This window comes from Phyllobates terribilis, unplaced genomic scaffold, assembly GCF_046119375.1.
Source record: "Phyllobates terribilis strain yellow unplaced genomic scaffold, ASM4611937v1 Scaffold_1__5_contigs__length_1240528914, whole genome shotgun sequence".
Taxonomy (NCBI): domain Eukaryota; kingdom Metazoa; phylum Chordata; class Amphibia; order Anura; family Dendrobatidae; genus Phyllobates; species Phyllobates terribilis.
The window spans coordinates 666,118,815-666,146,518 of record NW_027362761.1 but is presented as its reverse complement, the minus strand read 5'-3'; the positions used below and the strand labels follow the sequence as shown (position 1 = coordinate 666,146,518).

At 45.7% G+C, this 27,704-nt stretch overlaps 1 protein-coding gene across 1 annotated transcript in view; it reads left to right on the top strand.

The window, feature by feature from the left end:
• The window catches only part of CACNA1S (calcium voltage-gated channel subunit alpha1 S), a 1,485,309-nt gene that overhangs the window by 243,903 nt on the left and 1,213,702 nt on the right, over window positions 1-27,704 (top strand). The window contains exon 4 of the mRNA XM_073685020.1: window positions 938-1,077. Coding sequence (XP_073541121.1) covers window positions 938-1,077 — 140 coding nt within the window. The remainder of the gene's footprint in view (window positions 1-937; window positions 1,078-27,704) is intronic.

The following is a 27,704-nucleotide window of genomic DNA, read 5'->3' as shown; positions in this document are numbered from 1 at the left end:
GGGACAGATCTCCTCTCTTTCCTTAGCTCTGGTAGCAGAACATAACAGCTACTAATTCCACAGCGCTTTACAGACATTGTCGGCAGTGTCCCCTGCTGTAATCCATGCAACCAATCAAGCTGTGCAACTGGGCAAAAATGATCCACTGCGGCGAGCGGCCCCGGAGCTGCGCTGCGCTCAGTGAGTGACACGACATAGCTCCTGAGCTCAGCAGAGATCCGAGGCCCGCTTGCTGCAGGAGTCATTCTCCATGGCTCCTCTACTGAGCGGTCCCATGGATTACAGCGGGGGACATTTAGGACAGGTGCGTATAAGGATTTTTTTTATTTCTTATTCTTACAGTCGGACACTGCAGGAGCAGACACTACTACTGCCGGCAGGGAACCATGATGAGGGCAGCGTTCAGCGCTAACTGTACACTGATTCCCAGGCGCTGGTACGTGTGCTCCTGATGCGGCACACAGTTGCCACACGGACACGGATATCTCCGGTACGGGTTTTTCTGGTACCGGAAATATCCGGATGTGTGAAATAGCCGTTCGATGCATTTGCATCTAGTGCAATGGTCTCATTTTCATGATTGATTTAGACCATAGCTGTGGAGCCAGCATTTAGCTGATATTATCATACATTACAAACCCATTAATAGGTTATTGTTCAATCAGAGTATTGTCTAATTTAGCATTCGCTTGTGAACAACATTCATTTGAATAGGCCCTCAGTCTAACCCTATACAAGAATTTTTGGAGATAGTGATGGGAGTTAAACCATTTTTAAGGGATTTACCTATGGTAATAATGTTGGGAATCAATAATATAGTAGTGACATGGAAAAATGTATCCATTGTTATGTAATGTAAAAGCTATATTTAAACAATAGGTATTTTTCTCATAATACCTTTTAAGTCTTATTTATGTTATTTGCCCTTATATTACAGGAAAAAGTTGAATATATATTTCTGCTTATTTTCACAATTGAAGCATTTTTGAAGATTGTAGCATATGGATTCATATTACATACAGATGCTTATCTGCGCAATGGCTGGAATATTCTGGACTTCACCATTGTATCTGTAGGGTAAGTAATTTTCTTATGTTACATAAAGACAATGGTAATGTCATGAGGTCACTGTTCATGGTCACCTGGCGACTCCAAAATGACTACTACAAACAGGTTTTGTTCTAGCTACTCAGTTTTCAACAACCCAGGTTTGCCCTTGCCTTCATCCTTTAACCCCTGTACAGAGACCTGGTGTTACACAGGGGTCCCTGAGCTAGGGCCACAGAGTCAGCTGCAGTTCAGTGACGCAAGCTGGCATGAAGGATAATTTGACAGCTGGGTCAGATCCAAGAGGTACAGGACTGACTTTCAGGGCTTTTTATACTGAATAGCCCTACCCAGCGCTGACAGCAAGAAGACTCAAAATAACAGGATTATCCCATAGCTTCTAGACTGCCCAGAGCCACAAGTCCCAGGAATAAAATAGGATTGATGCTTTCAAGCATCAGCCATAACAAAGGTGCCGTGCCGCCTAGCGGCTGGAGCAGGAACCGGCTCTGTTACAGGCAATATGTAAAAGAACATTAAAATAATCCACTGCAACTTCATACATCTATCTATTGACTATTTTTTTTAATTTGTTTTAGTGTGGGGGATGAAAAAAGTCTGAAATCCCGTCTTTTTTTGTTTTTGTGTTTTTGCTTTTTTTAAATGCCATGCATTGTCATTACTTATGTCATTGCTTATCTTTTCTTTTGCTTTCGTTTCTAACTTACCAGCACTCTGCAGTTGCATTTACAAGGGCATTGATGGGGTGGCAAAGGAAGATCTTTCTCTGTATCAGACACCTTTAATGCTGCAGTCATTATTGACCTTGGCAACTAAGGGGTTAAAATGCTGGTATATGTGTTAATTATGATCACGATAGTTGTGGCTGGAGGAGGAATGTGTTTAACAGTCTTGTTCCTGACACTGATCTCATGGGTTTATTTACTGTACCCATAACAGAATGTAATGTACATATTCATCACAGAGCACCGAGAACAATTTAAGAGTGGAGAAGTCATGGATGGGGCTGTGTCATAGAAATAGTAAGAATTTCTCTCTCCCCCTGAAGCCCCTCTCTTCCCCCCTCCCTTCCCCCCTCCCTAATCAACCATCTGTCAGAGTAGAAAAGCTGGCAATCTACAGAGCTGTCTCTATGAGTATTGTGGGTGCTCAAGTGACATACTTGAGTCCCCGCCCCATATGTTTTTCGGCTGTTAGACACCCAAAAAAAACAAGCGAGGATTGCCCATATATGGCAGGCAATCCTTGTGTGTTTTTTTTTTGGCTGTATAACAGCTGCAAAACACAGGGGGGTGTAACACAGGTGCCGGAATGCAACGCGCGGAGACACAAGACGGGAACAGTCAGGGATATATACACTGCTCAAAAAAATAAAGGGAGCACTCAAATAACACATCCTAGATCTGAATGAATGAAATATTCTCATTGAATACTTTGTTCTGTACAAAGTTGAATGTGCTGACAACAAAATCACAAAAATCATCAATGGAAATCAAATTTATTAACCAATGGAGGCCTGGATTTGCAGTCACCCCCAAAATTAAAGAGGAAAAACACACTACAGGCTGATCCAACTTTGATGTGATGTCCTTAAAACAAGTCAAAATGAGGCTCAGTATTGTGTGTGGCCTCCATGTGCCTGTATGACCTCCCTACAACACCTGGGCATGCTCCTGATGAGGTTGTGGATGGTCTCCTGTGGGATCTCCTCCCAGACCTGGACTAAAGCATCCGCCAACTCCTGGACAGTCTGTGGTGCATCGTGACATTGGTGGATGGAGCGAGACATGATGTTCCAGATGTGCTCAATCGGATTCAGGTCTGGGGAACGGACGGGCCAATCCATAGCTTCCATGCCTTCACCTTGCAGGAACTGCTGACACACTCCAGCCACATGAGGTCTGACATTGTCCTACATTAGGAGGAACCCAGGGCCAACCGCACCAGCATATGGTCTCACAAGGCGTCTGAGGATCTCATCTCGCTATCTAATGGCAGTCAGGCTACCTCTGGCGAGCACATGGAGGGCTGTGCGGCCCTCCAAAGAAATGCCACCCCACACCATTACTGACCCACTGCCTAACCGGTCATGCTGAAGGATGTTGCAGGCAGCAGATCGCTCTCCATGGCTTCTCTGGACTCTGTCACGTCTGTCACATGTGCTCAGTGTGAACCTGCTTTCATCTGTGAAGAGCACAGGGCGCCATTGGCGACTTTGCCAATCCTGGTGTTCTGTGGCAAATGCCAAGCGTCCTGCACGGTGTTGGGCTGTGAGTACAGCCCCCATCTGTGGACGTCAGGCCCTCAGACAACCCTCATGGAGTCGGTTATTAACCGTTTGTGCAGACACATGCACATTTGTGGCCGGCTGGAGGTCAATTTTCAGAGCTCTGGCAGTGCTTCTCCTGTTCCTCCTTGCACAAAGACAGAGGTAGCAGTCCTGCTGCTGGGTTGTTGCCCTCCTAAAGCTCCCTCCATGTCTCCTGGTGTACTGGCCTGTCTCCTGGTAGCGCCTCCAGCCTCTGGACACTACCGCTGACAAACACAGCAAACCTTCTTGCCACAGCTCGCATTGATGTGCCATCCTGCATGAGCTGCACTACCTGAGCAACTTCTGTGGGTTGTAAAGTCTGTCTCATGCTACCACGAGTGTGAAAGCACAACCAACATTCAAAAGTGACCAAAACATCAGCCAGAAAGCATTGGTACTGAGATGTGGTCTGTGTTATGATCTGCTACAAGAACTAAGGAAAGATAGGAAAACTGTCCCTACAATAGGACTAAGCTGATTCCCTACGATGCAGCGGGCAACAGACCCGTCTTCGTCCTCAGCTAGTCTGAACGCAGACCTATAGATATAAGGGAGGGGTCCCTAAAAGTACTAAGGACTGGGACAAAATTGGACACCTCCTAGCAGAAGTTGTAGCGGAGCAAAAAGGCAAACAGACAAAATTACTTAGAGGTCCAAAGACCAAGCAAACTATAGAGATAGGTACAAAGCACCTGGCTAGATTAAGAGTCAAAGTAACACTGAAGTCCAGCAAAGCCAGAATGGCGGAGCTGGAATAAATAGGCAGTAGGTCACGTGACCACAAAATAGAAAAAACCTAACAGGAGGGTTCTAACAGTACCCCCTCTTCTATGAGGATCCTCCGGATCCTCCAGGCCCAGGCCTATCAGGAAACCTCCTGTGAAATGCTCTGATAAGTCTAGGAGCAGAGACATCATCTGCCCTTACCCAGGAGTTATCCTCAGGACCGAAACCTTTCCAAGCGATGAGATACTTCAATCTCCCTCTATGCCTTCTGGAATTCAGGATACGAGAAATTTCATATTCACCGTCTTCCACCACCGAAGGAACTGTGACAGTGGCATCCCTATCTGATACATCAGCTTTTTTCAACAAGGAAACATGAAACACCGAATTAATCTTCCAGGAGGAGGGAACCTCCAACCTAACAGCAGACTGGTTAACCATCTGAAGCACCTAAATGGTCCCACAAACTTCGGACCCAATTTCTTAGAAGGAATCCTCAACCACAGATTCTTTGAGGACAACCAAACCATGTCACCAACCGTAAACAAAACCTCTTGACGTTTCCTGTTAAAATACTTCTTAGACTTTTTGTTAGCCTCTTGAAGGTTACAGCGTACATCAGTCCAAACTCTCTCCAAATCACCGGAAAAATTCTCCTCCTCCGGCACAGCCGACACCAATTTGGAGAACGAACCAAACGACGGATGTCTCCCAGTACAACAAAAAAACGGAGAACACCCAGCAGAAGAGGATGTATGGTTGTTAAGAGCAAATTCAGCAAGTGGCAGAAACTCAGACCACCCCTCTTGATTGTCTGCCACAAAACAATGCAAAAACTGCTCAACATCCTGGTTCTTTCTTTCTGTCTGTCCATTAGACTCAGGATGATACCCAGATGAAAATGACAAATGGACTCCCAACCTGTCACAAAAGGCACGCCAAAAACGAGCCACAAACTGAGGTCCCCTATCAGAAACAATGTCGGTGGGAACGCCATGGAGTCTGACAATTTCCTTGACAAAAGCCTTAGCGAGTGTCTTAGCTCAGGGTAGTTTAATGAAAGGAACCAAGTGACACATCTTGCTAAAATGGTCCACGACCACCCAGATGACAGTGAAACCCTCGGACACAGGAAGTCAGTAATAAAATCCATTGCAAGATGCGTCCAAGGTGCACTAGGAACCTCCAGAGGGCAAAGCAACCCCGCAGCAGGAGCATGTGAATCCTTTGATCTAGCACACACCGTACATTGACGCACCCATTTAATGATTTCCTTCTGCCACCCAGGCCACCAAAAACTGCGACCTACCAGTCTCTTAGTCTCAGAAATTCCTGGATGACCTGCCAACCGAGACTCATGATACTCCACAAACAACTCTCTCCTAAAGGTTCTAGGTACAAACAACCTCCCATGGGGAGTGTTAGATGGAGCATCCTCCTGGGCTTTCAGAATCCCATCTTCCAAAACGGAGTCCAATGCTGCTATCACAACTCCTTCCTGTAAAATGCTCTCCTCCTCCTCGGTACCAACCATGGGAGAAAAGCTGCGAGATAAAGCATCAGCTTTAACATTCTTAGTACCCGGGATGTAACTAACAGAAAAATTAAACCGCAAAAAAAAAGTGCCCACCTAGCCTGACGGGCATTCAAGCGCTTGGCAGCATCTAGATAGATCAGATTCTTATGATCAGTGAAAACCTGAATGGGAAATGTAGCACCTTCCAAGAAATGACGTCAATGTTCAAATGCGAGTTTGATAGCCAGCAATTCCCGATTACCAACATCGTAATTAAGTTCGGTTTCATAAAATTTTTTTGAAAAAAAAGCACAGGGATGAACCCCATCCTTGTTCTCCTGAGACAAAACCCCACCGACCCCCACCGAAGAAGCATCAACCTCGACCAAAAAAGGCTTGGTCTCATCAGGCTGCATAAGATTGGGGGCAGAACTGAACCTCTCCTTGAGATACACAAAAGCTTCAATGGCCTCAGTAGTCCACTGGACCGTGTTCGCACCTTTCCTGGTGAGATCGGTCAGCAGCTTAACAATTATAGAAAAATTCTTAATGAATTTTCTGTAATAATTGGCGAGACCCAAAAATCTCTGTATCGATTTTAAACCAATAGGCCTAGGCCATTCCTGCACAGCCAGAACCTTCACCGGGTCCATCTCAAAGCCCTCGCTGGAGATAATGTAGCCCAAAAAACTAATTCTCTGCACAGCGAACTCGCATTTCTCCAGCTTAGCAAAAAGTGAATTGTCACTTAATAACTGCCATACCTCACGTACGCTCTGCCAATGAGACTCCAAATCTGGCGAATAAATCAAAATGTCATCCAAATACACCACCACATTCTTACCAATCAAAGGTCTCACGATGTCATTAATAAGGTTCTGAAAAAATGCTGGTGCATTGGTAAGACCAAAAGGCATAACCAGATTCTCAAAATGACCCAACGGAGTGTTAAAAGCAGTCTTCCATTCATCACCCTCCTTCATTCACAACAAATTGTATGCCCCCCGGAGATCAATTTTAGAGAACCACTTGGCCCCCACTAACTGGTTAAACAAGTCAGGAATTAACGGCAGTGGGTAGGAATTGCGCATGGTAATTTTATTAATTTCGCGAAAGTCCAGACATGGACGTAAACCGCCGTCTTTTTTTTTTTACAAAAAAAAATCCAACAGCCACAAGTGACTTAGAAGGTCTAATGTGACCAGAAGCCAAGCTCGTCTGTATGTATTCCTCCAAGGCTTTTCTCTCAGGGATAGTAAGATTAAATAAGCGACTCTTGGGAAGAGTAGCTCCAGGAACAAACTCAATGGTGCAATCATAGTCCCTATGAGGAGGTAGAATTTGTGACTTCTCCTCTAAAAAAACCTTCCAAAAATCCTGAATAGGTTCAGGTAATTCCCCTCTTTCGACAGCAGCAATGCGACCGTTACAACATTTATCATAACACTTAGGACTCCAAGATTTAATCTCATTAGTAGACCAGTCCAGTAAAGGATTGTGCAGTTTTAACCAAGGCAAACCTAACACTACTGGAGAAGGTAAATTATTTAATACCACTAAATCCAAATTCTCTTGGTGAATACCATTAATAGTGAGGGGAAATTCAAAAACCTTGTGAGTAACACATTTCAAAGGAGTGTTATCAACAGCAACCACAGAAATAGGAGATGACAAAGGTTTAGGTTCCAATTTAAGTTTTTCCAAAAATCCCTTATCAATCACATTCAGTGTAGAACCACAATCCACAAAAACCTGAAATTCAATCAACTCCTCCTGCAATGAGGTACTCCCTGAAAGAAATACTCCCTTAGAGTTTAAACAAGCAATACGGGCATAACTGACCTTTTTTTTCTTCTTTGTTTAGCAGAAGCTCACAGTTCTTAACAAAATGGTCAGATTTACCACAGTAAAAACACAATCCCTTGGAAAACCTGCGGTCTTTTTCCTGAGAGTGGAGTGGCATCGCCCCAATCTCCATCGGTTCTCCGTCGTCCGAGCAGACCCTCTGATGACTAGGAGCTGCCATAGCAGGAGTTTTCTCCTCATTAACCTTGGCACGCAGTCTCCTGTCCACACGTATAGCTAATTGCATGGCTTCTTGCAAGTTTCCAGGTGCAGGGAAAGCAATCAGCAGATCCTTAACCCTTCCACTTAGACCAGCAAATAACAAACATTTTAACGCCGAATCATTCCATCTCACTTCAGAAGACCACCTTCTGAAGTGTGTACAATAATTTTCAACACCACCTGACCCCTGATTTAAACGTCTCAGTTATGTCTCAGCAGAAGAGACTCGATCAGGATCGTCATACAACAACCCCATAGCAGAAAAAAAATCTTCCACTGATCTAAAACACGGATCATTAGGTTGGAGAGAAAAGGCCCATCCCTGTGGTTCCTTGCGCAAAAGTGACATGATAAACCCAATGCGCTGTGATTCATTCCCAGAGGACCTGGGTCTCAAACGAAAATATAATAAACAAGCATTTTTAAAGGAAAAAAAATCTTGTTGTTTACCATAAAAAAAATCAGGCAGTCATACCTTCGGTTCAACAAAATGCGCTCCAGGACAGCTACTCACGTGTTGCTGGAGCTCGGCCACCCCAAGAGACAATCCCTGTAGGCGTTGAGCCAATTCCTGAACAGACACCATGCTGATCTCCGGATCTCGTTCCTTAGGATTTTTTTTCTTTTGATTTTGGGCTGGACTTACTGTTATAATCTGCTACAAGAACTAAGGAAAGATAGGAAAACTGTCCCTACAATAGGACTAAGCTGATTCCCTACGATGCAGCGGGCAACCTGTTCCTTGTGAGCAGACCCGCCTTCGTCCTCAGCTAGTCTGAACGCAGACCTATAGATATAAGGGAGGGGTCCCTAAAAGTACTAAGGACTGGGACAAAATTGGACACCTCCTAGCAGAAGTTGTAGTGGAGCAAAAAGGCAAACAGACAAAATTACTTAGAGGTCCAAGGACCAAGCAAACTATAGAGATAGGTACAAAGCACCTGGCTAGATCCAGCAAAGCCAGAAGGTCGGAGCTGGAATAAATAGACAGCAGGTCACGTGACCACAAAATAGAAAAAACCTAACAGGAGGGTTCTAACAGTCTGTGGTCCCCACCTGCAGAACCACTCCTTTATTGAGTGTGTCTTGATACTTGCCAATAATTTCCATCTATTGTCTATTCCATTTGCACAACAGCATGTGAAATTGATTGTCAATCAGTGTTGCTTCCTAAGTGGACAGTTTGATTTCACAGAAGTTTGATTTACTTGGAGTTATATTCTGTTGCTTAAGTGTTCCCTTTATTTTTTTGAGCAGTGTATATAACCACTTTATATGTATAACAAATATTATGCAAGGGGGTTAGTAACAGGGATATTGAACTGCAAATTGGAATAACAATGAGAAACAGTTTCAGTAAATAACAGTAGAGTTCTTTGCAAAAGTGTGATGCACCCAGTCGTGGGAGTTGACGCGCCCCCTGGGCCATATTCTTTAGGGGAATACCCGGAGCCGGATCAGATGGGGGTTGTAGTCTCCGAGCGGCTGTGACCCGGTCCGTGCCCAGGGTGTCAAGCTCAGTGTGTGGCAGTCCTTACTGATGTTACTAAAGTTCTTTTATGTCGACTACGCCACCCGTTGAATTGCGGTCACTACGGCCGCCGCTGCAGCAGGCTCCGCTGAGGCTGATGGTGTTTGTGCAGCTTAGGTAGTATAACCCCCAACAGGAGGGGTATGGCCTCAGGGGGTCAGGTGCAGAGGATGGTGGTTGTGGAGGTGCAGTGAGGATGGTAATGAGAGTCAGAGTCGGGTTCTGCAGTTCAGGGTTTTTACTTACTGCTGTTCTTGTACTGGTCACTCCGGCCTTGAGTGACCACCCGAGCCGTGCTGCGTCCACCAGGTCCTGGACTCGGCCAACCCCCAAGTAGTTCTGGAGCGTGGTTCTGAGCTCCCTTTCTGTCCTGTCCTCGTCTTTGGCCTTCCCCACCAGGGATCCACCTAAGTCCGGCTCCCTCGGGCCTCTTGTTGGTAAACCCTTGTCTCTGGGTTCCCTGACCCTATGCGTGGTCTGCCTTCCGGGTGGATATAGTGGGTGGCCGTGGCAGATTCTGCCCACGGCCTCCGGTCTCTGGCTGAAGATAAGTGCCCTCCACCAGTTTGGGATCCGGTACCCTTGTGCCAACTCTTCACCCTTTGATTTAATTTGGGCTCTTAGAGTTCCTTCTTTCTCCCCCTCTGGGTCTTTCGTTCTCCTCTCTCTCTCTGGGCCTGGGGCTGCTCTTCTCCTCTGCTTTCTTCCACTGCTCTGCTCCTCTACAAAGACTTCTCTGCAACAGACCCTGATCTAAGATGGTTCCCACCTTATATACTCCCTCTATGTGTGAGCTCAGGTGACCAGCACCCAATGAGCTCCTAGTCTTACCCAGACTGCTCCCCCTATCTGCCCCTACACTACTGGGATGTTCCACCCCCCTCCCACTCCAGCCAGGGACAGACACGGTTGTACCTGCACATTTTCCTAGTGGGAGTACCATAGGTCTGTCCCTCGGAAATGGGATGTATGTAGTGCATGCAGCTATCTGAGCTCAGTTCCACACTCCATCCTTACCCGGGAGTGGAATACCACACCTCTGGCTGAGGTGCAATACCCCTGTAGCAGCCGAGTCCTCAGGGTGCTACATTCCCCCCTGGTAAACCACAGCACGTCCTCGGGCTGTAAGGAAACAAAACACCAAAACATACAATTTTTGCATAACAACATAATAAAACATATAAAACGTCATATATTAGCAGCATTAAAACTTTTCATATAAAACTTTTCATAAACAACATTCTGGCAAACTCTTCTTGCTTCTGGTTCCTCCGGTCACGGTGCAACTTGTAACCGGGAAAAGTGCAATTGTCTCTTGAAGAATAAATACGGCTTTCCTATAAAACCAGTAGGGGGCGCTTTAGGAAGCGCAACTATTTACAAGGGAAATGTGGCCGCTCTCAGTCCTCGGCCAGGTGTTAGGGATTAGGAATGGCTGTTCACAGTCCTCAGCCTGGTATGGATAGGGGACACACGGGTAACAGTTCAATTCGCTGGTCCCAACGGGGACTATAATAGCAGCAACAGTTTACTGTACCCTGACGGGTAACTATTTACAGTCTCTTCACTACCGTACTCAACGACGGCGTCCTCCTGCTCTTTTTTTGTGGATAGTTTCAGTTTCAGACCCGTCCGGGTCCTCTTGCTCCTCCTCACACCGCAGCTCCTCCTCCGTCAGGCGATGCACATGGAGGGCGTAGGGTCCTTTGGCACACTTGTGCCGGGTGAAGGTGACCTCGTCCCCTATATAAAGGTCACGACCTCTGTGCCCCTCCGGCAGATGGCTCTCTACGTCTCTGCGCGTGACAAAGACGTCGCCGGGGGTATGGTGGTCTCGGATAAAGCCCCATCCGTGCTGCATGTTAAACTTTATCACAGTCCCGGTGGAAGGGGGACCATGAGCTGCACGGGGACTCCTCCTGGTCCGGCTCTTCTGCTCCGCGCTCCTTATTTGGGCTTGCTGTTCCCGGACCCGCCTCTCTCTCCGCTCCCTCTCGAAGACCTCGAGCTGCTGCCGGCAGCACTCTGCACGCTCCGCTGCAGCCGCCCGAGTCTCCTGAGTGAACCCCATGAGATCTTCTCCGGTGGGGTCCCACTCAAACTGGGTCTCCTCAAGCGGGGGCGAGGTCCTTGTCACGGGCTTCGGAGCCGGGATCAGGGGTTCACACATGGCCCTTTCTTTCTTTTGGAGCTCCAGCTGTATATACTCCTCGGGCCATATGAAGGGCCGCCCATCCGGCCACGTATGTTGGGCGAACAGGTCTTCACCCAGGTGCGGCACTCTAGATTTTGTGGGCGCGGTGGTGGTAGCGGCGCCCGGGTTGCCCAGGCCTTGCGACCAGGCTTGGGGCACCTTGAAAGTAAAGGGCACCGTAAGGACGGCGGCGCCCTGTGTTACTTGGCCCTGCGACCAGGCCGGGGGCTCCGCGGAGGTAGGGGGCGCTGTTGGTATTGCGGCGCCCGGGGGTACTAGGCCTTGCGACCAGGCTGATGGTACTTCCTGCTTGGCCACGCTCGGGGTCGAGGCGTGTGACGTCACAGGGGTCGCGGCTTCCGTTTGAGGCCTAGTCTGTGGCGGTGACGTTGCAGCGACGGGCACGGCAGGGGGTGCTTCGGGCTCTGCGACGGGGAGCTGGGGCAAGTACGCGGTTTCCCGGTTTGGGGTAAAGACGTCCCCTTTACCTGCCTCCATTCGTTCGGCTCCCTTCTCGGCGCCGTCTCCGGCCTTCAGTTCTCCTGCGCCATCCTCAGAGGCGGTCTGTCTCCTCGTCTCGGGTGGCGTGCTCCGCTGACGGGTTCTTGTCTGCTGGGCCATCTCACGGCTCCACTCTGCTAACGTCTCTCGCTGCACCCGGGCCATCCTCTGGGCGAGGCCCTCCAGCTCAGTCTGTGCACACTCCTGATCTCGGGGGAGCTGTGCTAAGATCTCCACTAGGCCTAGTGGGCTTGTTGCTTCCAGCAGGCTCCTGACCAGTGGGTCGGTGCTGCTCTGCTCTCCTTCCATCTCCGGGTAGGCTTTCTCTGGACTCTGCTCCAGGCCTCTTGTCTCCGGGTGCGCTCTCTCCAGACTGCTCCAGGCGGCACCCATCTTCGTTCTTTTGTTCAGTCTCCTCCCACTTCGAGGGCGGTCCCGGGGCAACTTGGTGATTGTCAGCTCCAGGGGCAGTTCTTTCACGCTGATGGACACCTCTAGCATCACAGTCTCTGTTGGTGGGGGCGGTTTCCGCTTTTGGCGCCATTCTTCGACCTGGCCCACGATGGGAGGCGGCTTCTTGCCATCCTCTGGCACGCCCATAGTGGCGTCCGCTCTTCCAAGGCGGGAAATCTTTGGAAATGGCGGGAATCGTCTCCCAGTGGCGGGAAACTCTGCAGATGGCGGGAAAAAGCTGCAAATGGCGGACAACCGGCGGGAATCGACCTGTGATGGAGTCCGATGGCGGGGACCCTCCGGAACCGGCGGGAGACTTCTTTTTGAGGTAACGGTGAACTTTTCTTCAGGCACGCAGTACCCGGTTGTTGCGGGCACGTAATCCTGCCGACTACGCCAAAGTTGACGCGCCCCCTGGGCCATATTCTTTAGGGGAATACCCGGAGCCGGATCAGATGGGGGTTGTAGTCTCCGAGCGGCTGTGACCCGGTCCGTGCCCAGGGTGTCAAGCTCAGTGTGTGGCAGTCCTTACTGATGTTACTAAAGTTCTTTTATGTCGACTACGCCACCCGTTGAATTGCGGTCACTACGGCCGCCGCTGCAGCAGGGTCCGCTGAGGCTGATGGTGTTTGTGCAGCTTAGGTAGTATAACCCCCAACGGGAGGGGTATGGCCTCAGGGGGTCAGGTGCAGAGGATGGTGGTTGTGGAGGTGCAGTGAGGATGGTAATGAGAGTCAGAGTCGGGTTCTGCAGTTCAGGGTTTTTACTTACTGCTGTTCTTGTACTGGTCACTCCGGCCTTGAGTGACCACCCGAGCCGTGCTGCGTCCACCAGGTCCTGGACTCGGCCAACCCCCAAGTAGTTCTGGAGCGTGGTTCTGAGCTCCCTTTCTGTCCTGTCCTCGTCTCTGGCCTTCCCCACCAGGGATCCACCTAAGTCCGGCTCCCTCGGGCCTCTTGTTGGTAAACCCTTGTCTCTGGGTTCCCTGACCCTATGCGTGGTCTGCCTTCCGGGTGGATATAGTGGGTGGCCGTGGCAGATTCTGCCCACGGCCTCCGGTCTCTGGCTGAGGATAAGTGCCCTCCACCAGTTTGGGATCCGGTACCCTTGTGCCAACTCTTCACCCTTTGATTTAATTTGGGCTCTTAGAGTTCCTTCTTTCTCCCCCTCTGGGTCTTTCGTTCTCCTCTCTCTCTCTGGGCCTGGGGCTGCTCTTCTCCTCTGCTTTCTTCCACTGCTCTGCTCCTCTACAAAGACTTCTCTGCAACAGACCCTGATCTAAGATGGTTCCCACCTTATATACTCCCTCTATGTGTGAGCTCAGGTGACCAGCACCCAATGAGCTCCTAGCCTTACCCAGACTGCTCCCCCTATCTGCCCCTACACTACTGGGATGTTCCACCCCCCTCCCACTCCAGCCAGGGACAGACACGGTTGTACCTGCACATTTTCCTAGTGGGAGTACCATAGGTCTGTCCCTCGGAAATGGGATGTATGTAGTGCATGCAGCTATCTGAGCTCAGTTCCACACTCCATCCTTACCCGGGAGTGGAATACCACACCTCTGGCTGAGGTGCAATACCCCTGTAGCAGCCGAGTCCTCAGGGTGCTACAGAGTCACCATGTGAGTTCTCTTTGTATGGCCCTAGTGGGGGTCACCGGTTATTCCCGCTAGGCCACAAGTCTCTTGCGGATAAAGTCTATCAGATCCCGTTTAGCCTCCCATGCACCAAATGGCCCCCACCCAACCTGAGATCCTAATCCCAACTGTCCCCGGTACCATGAGTGGAAATTGGAAGTGACTGCCCTGTTCACTTGCGCGATCCCTCCACGGTTGCTGGTGTGTCTCTCCTATCGCAGTCCTCTCTCAGCTCTTCTCGGCTTGACCGTCATGCTTGGGGTAAGGGGATCCAGACCTCGGCTCTTGACAGACGGCGTCGGGTCCCAGGAACCTACTCTGTGTGGGGTGCAGGTCCTGCTCACACATGCAGGGCTCAGGGCCCTTCTGTGAGGAGTCCAGAGCTTCTCAGGCGGCATCTGATTCTGATGCAGCACATGCATCTAGCTGGGGCCTGCTGCGCTGGGATCTGCGGTCCCTCTGGAGCACGTCTGCTCCACTCTCAGCCTGGTGACAAATCTCCCTGTGTCTTGGCACGCTGGGCTTTTATATCCAGGAAATTCTTCCTGGAGGTCACCTGCAGCATCTGAATCTCTTCCCCCTTCAACTCTTCTGGCATAACTTGGTTCTGCCTTATTTCATCTGGCCAGCAGATGGCAACCTTTCCTCATCTCTGGCACATCCTGCAAGAATCCTCCTTTATTGCACTCTACTACACAAGCACCTGTGATACTCGGTGCATACCCAAGCACCTGATGCAAACTCAAGCAGCGAGCACTTGCGCTCAACACTAATGATGACGTATTCAATATGAATACGTGTAATATTTGATAATGTTACCTTTGGATTCTAAATCTTAATTATAAAATCCTCGAGGGGTGAAGTTTCCAAAATTAGGTCAGTTGTGGAGGGTTTCTGCTGTTTAGGTGCCCTGCAAATGCAACACGGTGCCCGCCATCTTTTTCAGCCAAATTTGTGTCTAAAATTCAAATATTGCTCCTTCCACTCCAAGCCTTGCTGTTTGTCCAAAGAGGACTTTTTGATCACATGTGGGGTATCGCCACGCTTGTAATTGTCTTTTGACAGTGTGCAGTTTATCACAGGAGGGGGCAGAGTCTGAAAAGTGGCAGCTTGCAAGCTAGTCAAAGTAATGATAATGTCCTAGTGATAAAACCTTCATTATAAGTAAACAAAATCACACAGACTGATAAGTGACACATCATTAATATTTGTGTTTTAACTGCAGTCCTCAGATTACATGGCAAAATCCACGTGGCGGTGCTGGGCGTGGCGGTGCTGGGCCCTGCAGTGCTGCTGAGCCTCCGGGCATCTGATGGGGCCAGGAGACCTGCAGTCTCCTGCCCTCCGGTTTCTACTGCTGGGCCTTCGGTGCCCCACAGCCTCGGACTCCCGTGTCCGGTTCTTCTGTGCTGGTTCTTCTGGGGTGAGCTGCCGCGCAGCTCCAGTCCCCAGCTCCTCTCTTCTCGACGTCCTGACTTCAACTCCTCACACTAAGACTAACTAACCCTGCCCCCAGATCACAGTTGCCAAGGGGAGTGTCTCCCCTTGCTGGTCTTGAGCCAGGAAAGTGTTGAATGCTTAGTAAAACCTGACTAGGGGACCCCTGCTTGCTTCCAGGCATGGCATCACCTCTTGTGAGGGAGGCAATGCCACTGTGGCAACCAGACCCCTGGGGTGCCACACAAGCACTTCTCGAGGAGGTTCAGGCAAAGTATAATAGTTTTCTGATGTACAATAATGTCCGGTGGCTGAGTAGAGGACGGGTCCTGGAGAGATTTGTAACCTGCTTGGATGAAATTAGGCTGTTTATGAATGAAAAAGGGCAGGAATATCCACAGCTCACTGATATGGTCTGGCTCACCAACCTCATGTTTTTTACAGATTTTACAGTATACTTCAATGTAGCGAGCAAACAACTGCTAGGTGTAGGGAAAACAACAGAAAGGCTCTTTTGTGATATCAAAACATTTGAGAGAAAACTGCAGGTTTTTGAAAGAGACCTTGAAAGTGGGCAGCTGACATATTTACCAAATCTAGAAATGCATTTACAAAATTTGCAGACAATCCTACGAGCCATCAGGAAATCTACAATGAATTTTCTAGCATTGTAGCAGCTGCAAAGGTGAATTTTGGTAACAGATTTTTATAGTTCCATAAGATGGAGAAAACCCTGTGTTTTCTTACTTCTCCAGATAAAGCCAAATTTGAGAAACTTGATTCCTCCTGCTTACACTGGTTAGATTTAGGAAATCTGGAAATGGAGCTATTGGAGTTTCAAGAAAGCTTTATCTAGAAAAATAAATTCTATGACCTGCGTGAAACACTTGAGAAGATAGAAGGGATGATAAAAGTCAGCACAGTTAGTTTTGAAAAGTGTGGAATTCTCTGCCAAATAATTTTAAGTCTATGAAAGCGCTTGCAATTGCTTTTCTTACTTTGGATCATCTTATGCTTGTGAACAACTGTTTTCAGCTTTGAATTATATCAAATCTAACACCAGAAACAGATGACGTGAGTGCTGCATGTGTGGCTCTCAAACTTCCAAAGTATGAGCCAAGGTTAGACAAATTATCAGCATGCATACAACAGCAAAAATCATATTAATTGTTCAAAAGCATTCCACTTGCAAATGTTTACCTTTCAATTGACCTTATGCTTGTGAGCATCTTTTCAGATTTGAATTATAGTTAGGTCCATAAATTATTGGACAATGACAGAATCTATATGATTTCAGCTCTGCAGGCCACTATTTTTTATTTAAAATGAAACAACTGAGATGCAATTCAAGTAGAGATTTTCAGGTTTAATTAAAAGGGGTTGGACAAACGTATCCTGTGAAAAGTTTAGGAATTGCAATATTTCTCTGAAAAGCCTCCACATATCATGGGCTCAAAAGTATTTGGACAAATTAACTTTACCATAAATGAAATGTTCATTTTTAATACTTTGTATAAAATCCTTTTCAGGCTCTTAAACTTACAAAGTATGAGCCAAAGTTAGACAAATTTTGAACATGCATATAACAGAAAAAAATGTCATTAATTGTTCAAAAGCATGCCACATGCAAATTTTTACCTTTCAATAAAAAGTTGTTTGTATTATTGAAAGCTTTGTTCTTGTGTTTTTATTTTAAGACAAAAGATGCTAATGTATGAGTTGTTTTTTTCTTACATAAAACCTCAGCATTCAGGTAAATTGCCATATTGGCACTTTGTGATAAGTAAGTGGGTTATGGATTGGAGTTTGGGCACTTGGTCTCTTAAAGGTTCGCCATCACTGGCTTAAGGGGTGTGCGCGCTCCCTGCTTCTTAATGGAGGCCATTCACACTTCTGTAAATGTCCCCAGCAAATGGGGCAGCGGGGAAATGTCCCAAAGTACATTTGGGGAGGCGGGGAAAGTGACTTGCCACCACTTACTCGTATGTACCTATATGCCTTACATTTAACTAATGCCACTATCCTGCATAACTAATGTTTTACATTATGCACAAAATCATTGCCAGATACTGCCTGCACATATGCATGGTGGTACAATTTCAATAAGGATTTGGAGTAGGTGGGATATATACTACATAATATACTACAACGTCAACATAGCAGTGCGCATGCACCGGACATAGGGATAATGGTGATGGCCAGCGTGTGTGCACTGCTATGTTGACTTGTAGTAGAACTCTTCATTAAAATGATGCAGGAGTCAACGCGTGTGTATCTCACGATATCCAGCTTCATTTTGTTGAAGACACTGTGTCTGCAAATTTGCACACACAGTGTTTTCAATAAAATGACGCCATAGTGCGGTATACACACGAGCTGACTCTGGTGCCACACTGTGCAGGTGCCACTCATCCCGGCTTCGGACAGAAGGATGGGTCCAGCATTATATAAAAGATGTTCTGATAATACAATGATGTACTCACTTATGCTAAGCACTGCATATACATAGTAACATAGCAATGTAGGTTGAATAAAGACCTATGTCCATCAAGTTCAACCTTTCTTTCCCAAATGTACATCTTGTCTAATTTAACCCACAATGTTATGTGTATCGGGGAAATCATCTAGCCCTCTTTTGAAAGTTGTTATAGTGTCTACCATTACATAGTAACATAGTTTTTAAGGTTGAAGGAAGACTAAGTCCATCTACTTCAACCCATATCCTAACATGTTGATCCAGAGGAAGGCAAAAAAAAACCCATATGGCAAACACTAAGCTCCACATTGGGGAAAAAAAATTCCTTCCTGACTCCACATAAGGCAATCAGACTAGTTCCCTGGATCAACGCCCTATCAAGGAATCTAGTATATATAACCTGTAATATTAGACTTTTTAAGAAAGGCATCCATGCCCTTCTTAAATTTTAGTAGTGAATCACTCATTACAACATCATGCGGCAGAGAGTTCCATAGTCTCACTGCTCTTACAGTAAAGAATCCCCGTCTGTGATTATGATTAAACCTTCTTTCCTCCAGACGTAGAAGATGCCCCCTTGTCCCCGTCTCAGGCCTCAGAGTAAAAAGATCAGTAGAAAGGTCTTTGTACTGTCCCCTCATATACTTGTACGTAGTAATAAGATCACCCCTAAGCCTTTGTTTTTCCAAACTAAATAACGCCAAGTGTAATAACCAGTCTTGGTATTGCAGACCCCCCAGTCCTCTAATAACCTTGGTCGCTCTTCTCTACACCCTCTCTAGTTCAGCTATGTCTTTCTTATACACCGGAGACCAGAACTGTACACAGTGTTCTAAGTGTGGTCGTACTAATGACTTGTATAGGGGTAAAATTATGTTCTCCTCATGAGCATCTATGCCTCTTTTAATGCATCCCATTATATTATTTGCCTTTGCAGCAGCTGCCTGACACTGGCCACCAAACAGGAGCTTGTCGTCCACCAATACACCCAGGTCTTTTTCAGTTACAGTTTTGCCCAGTGTTTTACAATTAAGCATATAATTATACATTTTATTTCCTCTGCCCAAGTGCATTACCTTACATTTATCTCCATTAAAGCTCATTTGCCATTTATCAGCCCAAGCTTCTAGTTTACATAGATCCTCCTGTAATATAAAATTGTCCTCCTCTGTATTGATTACCCTGCAGAGCTTAGTGTCATCTGCAAATATCGAAATATTACTCTGTATGCCCCCTACAAGGTCATTAATAAATATGTTAAAAAGAAGGGGGCCCAATACTGACCCCTGTGGTACCCCACTGTTAACTGAGACCCAGTCTAAGTGTGTTCCATTAATAACCACCCTTTGTTTCCTATCACTGAGCCAGTTCTTAACCCACATACATATATTTTCCCTTATCCCCATAGTTCTCATTTTATGCATCAACCTTTTGTGTGGAACCGTATCAAAAGCTTTTGAAAAGTCCATATACACAATATCTACTGCATTTCCTTGGTCCAGTCCAGAGCTTGCCTCCTCATAAAAGCTGATCAGATTAGTTTGACAGGAACGGTCTCTCGTAAACCCATGTTGATATTGGGTCATGAGGTTATTCTTCTTCAGATACTCTAGTATAGCATCTCTTAGGAAACCCTCCAGGATTTTACCCACAGTAGAGGTTAAGCTTACTGGCCTATAATTTCCAAGTTCGGTTTTTGTCCCCTTTTTAAATATTGGCACCACATTTGCTATACGCCAGTCCGGTGGTTCAGAATCTGTTATTATAGAATCTTTAAAGAATAAAAATAATGGTCTATCTATGACGTTACTTAATTCCTGCAGTACTCGCGGGTGTATCCCATCCGGGCCCGGGGATTGGTCAACTTTAGTGGTTTTTAGATGCCGCCGTACTTCCTGCTGGGTTAAGCAAGTGACATTTAATGGAGAATTTTTGTCATCACTAATCATGTTTTCTGTCATGCAATTTTCTTGTGTAAATACTGTTGGAAATTTGGGGTGTGCCAGATCAGGACTAGCCTCCCTGGCACTATTCCCTCTACCCTCCCTACTAACTGTCACCAAGCTAGATGTCTCACTGTCCTGCAGCTCCCTACTACCACCCTCCCCCACATCTAACCCAGTGAGCAGCAGACTTCTTTCCATATTGTCAACGGATCTCAGTGTTGCCAGCTGCTCATTTAGATCCAGTACCTGGGCTTCCAAATGCACAATGTGCTCACATCTTGCACAGCAGTATGCCCCCCCGACCGGCTGTTCAAGGATTGCATACATGTGGCAAGATGTACACTGGATAGCATTGTCAATAATGGAGCTCATTTCCTCTTGAGGTAGGGAATTACACAGTCTGACTGCTCTGACTGTAAAGAACCCTTTTCTGTTTAGGTGCCAGGATTGCCATTCTTCCACCCATAATGAGTGCCCCCTGGTCCTTGGTATGGTCTTAGGAAGGAATAAGTCATGTGCCAGTCCTTTATACTGACCACACATATATTTATACATGTACAGTGGGAAAAAATAGTATTTAGTCAGCCACCAATTTTGCAAGTTTTCCCACTTAAAAAGATGAGAGAGGCCTGTAATTGACATCATAGGTAGACCTCAACTATGAGCGACAAAATGAGAAAATAAATCCTGAAAATCACATTGTCTGATTTGGAAAGAATTTTTTTTTCATATTTTGGTGGAAGAGAAGTATTTGGTCAATTACAAACAAGCAAGATTTCTGGCTCTCACAGACCTGTAACTTCTTCTTTAAGAGTCTCCTCTGTCCTCCACTCATTACCTGTAGTACTGGCACCTGTTTGAACTTGTTATCAGTATAAATGACACCTGTCCGCAACCTCAAACAGTCACACTCCAAACTCCACTATGGTGAACACCAAAGAACTGTCGAAGGACACCAAAAACAAAATTGTAGCTCTGCACTAGGCTGGGAAGACTGAATCTGCAATAGGCAAGCTGCTTGATGTGAAGAAACCAACTGTGGGAGCAATAATTAGAAAATGGAAGACATACAAGACCACTGATAATCTCCCTTGATCTGGTGCTCCACACAGGATCTCACCCCATGGGGTCAAACTGATCTCAAGAACAGTGAACAAAAATCCCAGAACCACACAGGGGACCTAGTGAATGACCTGCAGAGAGCTGGGACCAACGTTACACAGGCTACCATCAGTAACACACTACGCCGCCAGGGACTCAGATCCTGCAGTGCCAGACATGTCCCCCTGCTTAAGCCATTACATGTCCGGGCCCATCTGAAGTTTGCTAGAGAGCATTTGGATGATCCAGAAGAGTATTGGGAGAATGTCATATGGTCAGATGAAACCAAAGTAGAACTGTATGGTAGAAACACAACTCGTCGTGTTTGGAGGAGAAAGGAGATGCTGAGTTGCATCCAAAGAACACCATACCTACTGTGAAGCATGAGGATGGCAACATCATGCTTTGGGGCTGTTTCTCTGCCAAGGGACCAGGACGACTGATCTGTGTACATGAAAGAATGAATGGGGTCATGTATAGTGAGATTTTGAGTGCAAACCTCCTTCCATCAGCTAGGGCATTGAAGATGAAATGTGGCTGGGTCTTTCATCATGACAATGATCCCAAGCACACCACCAGGACAACGATGGAGTGGCTTTGTAAGAAGCATTTCAAGGTCCTGGAATGGCCTAGTCAGTCTCCAGATCTAAACCCTATAGAAAACCTTTGGAGGGAGTTGAAAGTCCGTGTTGCCCAGCGACAGCCCCAAAACATCACTGCTCTAGAGAAGATCTGCATGGATGAATGGGCCAACATACCAGCAACAGTGTGTGTCAACCTTGTGAAGACTTACATAAAACGTTTGACCTCTGTCATTGCCAACAAAAGATGTATAACAAAGTATTGAGATGAACTTTTGTAATTGACCAAATACTTATTTTCCACCAAAATTTGAAAAAAAATTCTTTCCAAATCAGACAATGTGATTTTCAGGATTTGTTTTCTCATTTTGTCTCTCATAGTTGAGGTCTATCTATGATGTCAATTACAGGCCTCTCTCATCTTTTTAAGTGGGAGAACTTACACAATTGGTGGCTGACTAAATACTTTTTTCCCCACTGTAAATGAGATCCCTTTTGAGGCCTTTTTCTAAGCTAAACAAGCTCAACTTTTTCAACCTCTCATCATATGAGTGGCCCTCCATCCCTTGTAATAATGATTTGTAAACGGGTAACAGTACTTTGGGATCACAGGATTTTATTTCTCTATTTATGCATCCTAAAATCTTGCTTGCTTTTGTGGCTGCAGCTTGACATTGAGTACTGCTGCTCAGTTTATTTGTTTATTTGTAACCAGAATACCCAAGTCTTTCTCCTGTTCTGTAATCCCAAGTATACTCCCATGTAATGTATATGCAACAATAGAATTACTAAGTCCTAGGTGCATTACTCTACATTTATCTACATTAGACCTCAACTGCCAAGTGTTTCAGTCATTCAGTCAACTTATCCAGATCGTTCTGCAATATCGTAATGTCAAGATTAGATTTTAATATCCATTGTCAGCAAAGACTGACACTTTACTGTCAATCTGATCCCCTAGGTGATTTAAAATGAATCGGTCCTAGCACAGATCCCTGCAGCACCCCACTGCTGACGATATCCCATTTACAGAACATACCATTTATGATGACTCTTTCTTTTTTATCATTTTGCCAATTCCTTACCCTTCTACATATAGTTCCCCCAAGTCCTTGCTTCTGTAGCTTCAGTATAAGGCTGTTATGTGGTACAGTATCAAATGCCTTTGCAAAGTCCAGATAAATCACATCAGCCACATTACCAACATCCAGATTTGCACTTACGTCCTCATAGAACCCCAACATGTTGGTTAGACACGACCTATTTTTCATGAATTCATGCTAGTTTTCAGTTATTATATTATTCTCTGCAATATAACTCTGCAGGTCATCCATTATAATGCCCTCAAAAACTTTACACACTACCGATGTCAGACTTATCAGACTGTAGTTACCTGGATCCACCTTCTTACTTATCTTTCTTAAATATCGGTACCACATCAGCTATCCTCCAATCCTGTGGCACTATCCCTGTTACAAGAGAGTCTAAGAAAATGAGATTCATCAGTCTGTCAATTACTGAGCTCAATTCCCTCAATATCCGTGGATGAATACCATCTGGGCCAGGGGATTTGTCAATGTCTAAATTGCTCAGATGCAGGCAATCTTCTTTTTGTGTTAAACTAGTTATATCAGGTGGTGAACTTTGATTTTGCCCTGTTGAAAGATCCTTGGAACAGATGGTTCGTTGGTGAACATGGATGAATAGTGCTCCAATTAACAGCTTTCCATTATTGCCAACCCCATGTACATTTACTCACACTGACTCTACATTGTCACAGCTTCCCCCAATGTCATCATTGATCATTGATCACAGGTTTTAAGTTGGATATTACGAAAATATAGACCCTTTCACCTTTTTTGTCTTTCCTGTCCTCTCTAAATGTAGTATAACCCTCTATGTTTGTCACCCAGTCATGGCTTTCATCCAGCCAGGTTTCCATAATGCCCACGACATCGTATTCTGTGAACAACATAAGAGTCTCCAGTTCATTAATTTTGTTTGCTAGACTTCTTGCATTAGCTAGCAGACATTTAATTCTATTAGCACATTTGTTACTCCTACTCAGCTCCCTACTGTCCTTGCGCATCCCAGCCCCCTAGATCCTCATTAACCTATACTGTTTCACTCACTCTGTCTACTCTATCTATCCCCTTATTAGCACTCTCCTACCTCCTCCCAGATCCTAGTTTAAAAGCTCCTCCTTTTTGGAAGGTGAGGTAACCTGGGTGCTAATGCTCTAATCTCCTCTTTTTTGATTAGAGTTACAGGATAATGCTTTTCCTTAAATTTGTGTGACATGTCTTGTAATCACTCAGGGTGGAGGTTTTGGTTCGAGACAATATGGGTCACTCTTTAACCCCTTAATAACATCTGACGTACTAATACGCGTCTGTGCCCTGGGACTTAAGAGCCAGACCCGTATTAGTACGTCATCGCGATCGCGCGCGCACACAGGCTGTGCGGGCGCGATCGCCGCCGGGTGTCAGCTGATTGTCACAGCTGACACCCGGTACTATGTGCAGGGAGCGGTCCTGCACCGCTCCCAGCACATTAACCCCTGCGATGCTGCGATCGAAGTCGATCGCGGCATTGCGGGGGCAAGGGGAGGTGATCGCCGATACTCACCTCCTCTTCCGGCTTCCAGCGCAGTCTGCAAAGGCTTCCCGGGTGTTGCCATGACGACCCGATGTCGTCATGACAACATCCGGGTCACCAGACAGCAGGAAGATTGTTTGGACATGCGCAGTGCATCTCCAAACAATCTTCACACTGTGCACCGCTGATAGCCTGCATGGCATAGGGATGGTGCTGCATTCCTGTGCCATGCAGGCGATCAGAGAAAAAAAAGTGAAAGTCCCAGAGTGGGACAAAGTAATAAAGTGTATAAACTGTCTGAAAGTGGAAAAAAAAATAAAAAAAAAAATTGCAAAAATATAAAAAAAAAAATAAAAAAAATAATCCACCAAAAATAAAAATATAATGTACCCATCAATAAATATTATTATAAAAAAAAAACAAAACAATAAAAGTACACATATTTGGTATCGCCACATCCGGAACAACCTGACCTATAAAACCGTCCCACTAGATAACCCCTTCAGTGAACACGGTAAAAAAAAAAAAAAAAAAAACGAAGCAAAAAACAATGCTTTATCACCATACCGCCAAACAAAAAGTGGAATAACACGTGATCAAAAAGACGCATATAAATAAAAATGGTACCGCTGAAAACATCATCTCGTCCCGCAAAAAACAAGCTGCCATACAGCTCCATCAGCCGAAAAATAAAAAAGTTATAGCTCTCAGAATAAAGCGATGCTAAAAAATATTTTTTTCTATAAAATAGCTTTTATTGTGTATAAGCGCCAAAACATAGAAAAATTATACAAATGTGGTACCGCTATAAACGTACTGACCCGAAGAATAAAGCTACCTTATCAATTTTACCACACGCGGAACAGAATAAAAAAAAAAAAAAAACAATTCCTGAATTGTTGGTTTTTGTTTATTCTGCCTCCCAAAAATCGGAATAGAAAGCGAACAAAAAATGTCACGCGCCTGAAAATGGCACCAATAACAAAGTCAAGTCATCCCGCAAAAAACGAGCCATCACATGACTGTCTGCCAAAATCTGGAAAAATTATAGCTCTCAAAATATGGCGATGCAAAAACTAGATTTTACAAAAAATGCGTCTTTTAGTGTGTGACAGCTGTCAGTCATAAAAACCCCATATGATTCTGGCATTGCTGTAATCACACCAACCTGAAGAATAAAGTCGTCTAATCACTTATACCGCACAAGGAACGGCGTCAAAAATAAACTCTTGGGTTAGGATTGGGCTAGGGTTAGGGCTGGGTTTGGGGCTAGGGTTGTGCTGGCGCTAGGGTTGTGCTGGGGCTAGGGTTGTGCTAGAGCTAGGGTTGTGCTATGGTTAGGGTTGTGCTAGGGTTAGGGCTGGGGTTGGGATTTTTTTCAAAAGTAAGAAAAAAAGATGACGATATGGCGACTAGTGTTGAGCGCAAGTGCTCGCTACTTGAGTTTGCATCGGGTGCTCTGGTATGCATTGAGTATCATGGGTATTTGAGTGACATGCTCGAGTCTCTGCCCCATATGCTTCGCGGCCAAAAAAACTTTACGGGGATTGCCTGCCATGCACGAGCGATCCCCGCATGTTTTTTTTTGGGTGTCTAATAACCGTGAAACATGCGGAGCAGGGACTCGAGCATGTCACTCGAGCACACGCTGTACATGGTGCATACCTGAGTACCCGATGCAAACTCAAGTAGCGAGCACTTGCGCTCAAGAATAATGACAACTTATTCAATATGATGACCTAATGTAAACAAATTCTGTGCCGTACCTCTGGGTTCAAAATGTTCACTATACACCTTAATAAAATCCTTGAGGGGTATAGTTTCCAAAATGGGGACACTTGTGGGGGAGCTCCACTGTTTAGGCACATCACGGGCTCTCCAAACGCGACATGGTGTCCGCTAACGAATTGAATGGAAAATCGGCTCAAATTGTTAGCGGACGCCATGTTGCGTTTGGAGAGCCCCTGTGTGCCCAAACATTGGAGCTCCCCCACAAGTGACCCCATTTTGGAAACTAGACCCCCAAAGGCACCTTTCTAGATGCATATTGAGCACTTGGAACTCCCAGGTGCTTCACAAATTGATTCGTAAAAATGAAAAAGTGAAAAAAAAACACTTTTTCATTTTTATGAATCAATTTGTGAAGCACCTGGGGTTCCAAGTGCTCACTATGAATCTAGATAGGTGCCTTGGGGGGTCTAGTTTCCAAAATGGGGTCACTTGTGGGGGAGCTCCAATGTTTGGGCACACAGGGACTCTCCAAATGCAACATGATATCCGCTAACAAATTGTCGGCTCAAATTGTTAGCGGACACCATGTTGCGTTTGGAGAGCCCCTGTGTGCCCAAACTTTGGAGCTCCCCCACAAGTGACCCCATTTTGGATACTAGACCCCCCAAGGCACCTATCTAGATTCATAGTGAGCACTTGGAACCCCAGGTGCTTCACAAATTGATTCATAAAAATGAAAAAGTGTTTTTTTTTTCACTTTTTCATTTTTACAAATCAATTTGTGAAGCACCTGGGGGTTCCAAGTGCTCACTATGCATCTAGAAAGGTGACTTGGGGGTCTAGTTTCCAAAATGGGGTCACTTGTGGGGGAGCTCCAAAGTTTGGGCACAGAGGGGCTCTCCAAACGCAACGTGGTGTCCGCTAACAATTTGAGCCGATTTTCCATTCAATTTGTTAGCTGATACCATGTTGCATTTGGAGAGTCTCTGTGTGCCCAAACATTGGAGCTCCCCCACAAGTGACCCCATTTTGGAAACTAGACCCCCCAAGGCACCTATCTAGATGCATAGTGAGCACTTGGAACCCCCAGGTGCTTCACAAATTGATTCGTAAAAATGAAAAAGTGTTTTTTTTTTCACTTTTTAATTTTTACGAATCAATTTGTGAAGCACCTGGGGGTTCCAAGTGCTCACTATGCATCTAGAAAGGTGCCTTGGGGGGTCTAGTTTCCAAAATGGGGTCACTTGTGGGGGAGCTCCAAAGTTTGGGCACACAGGGGCTCTCCAAACACAACATGGCGTCCGCTAATTATTCAAGCAAATTTTACAATCAAAAAGTCAAATGGCGCTCCTTCGCTTCCGAGCCCTGCCGTGCGCCCAAACAGTGTTTTTTCCCAAAATATTGGGTATCTACGTGCCCAGGGGAAATTGCACAACAAATTTTGGGGTCCATTTTTTCTTGTTACCCCTGTGAAAATAAAAAAATTGGGTCTAAAGTAACATTTTTGTGAAAAAAGTTAAATGTTCATTTTTTTCTTCCACATTCAAAAAATTCCTGTGAAGCACCTGAAGGGTTAATAAAGTTCTTGAATGTGGTTTTGAGCACCTTGAGGGGTGCAGTTTTTAGAATGGTGTCACTTTTGGGTATTTTCTGTCATAAAGACCTCTCAAAGTGACTTCAAATGTGATGTGGTCCCTAAAAAAATGGTTTTGTAAATTTTGTTGGAAAAATGAGAAATCGCTGGTCAACTTTTAACCCTTATAGCTCCCTAACAAAAAAAAATTTTGGTTCCAAAATTGTGCTGATGTAAAGTAGACATGTGGGAAAT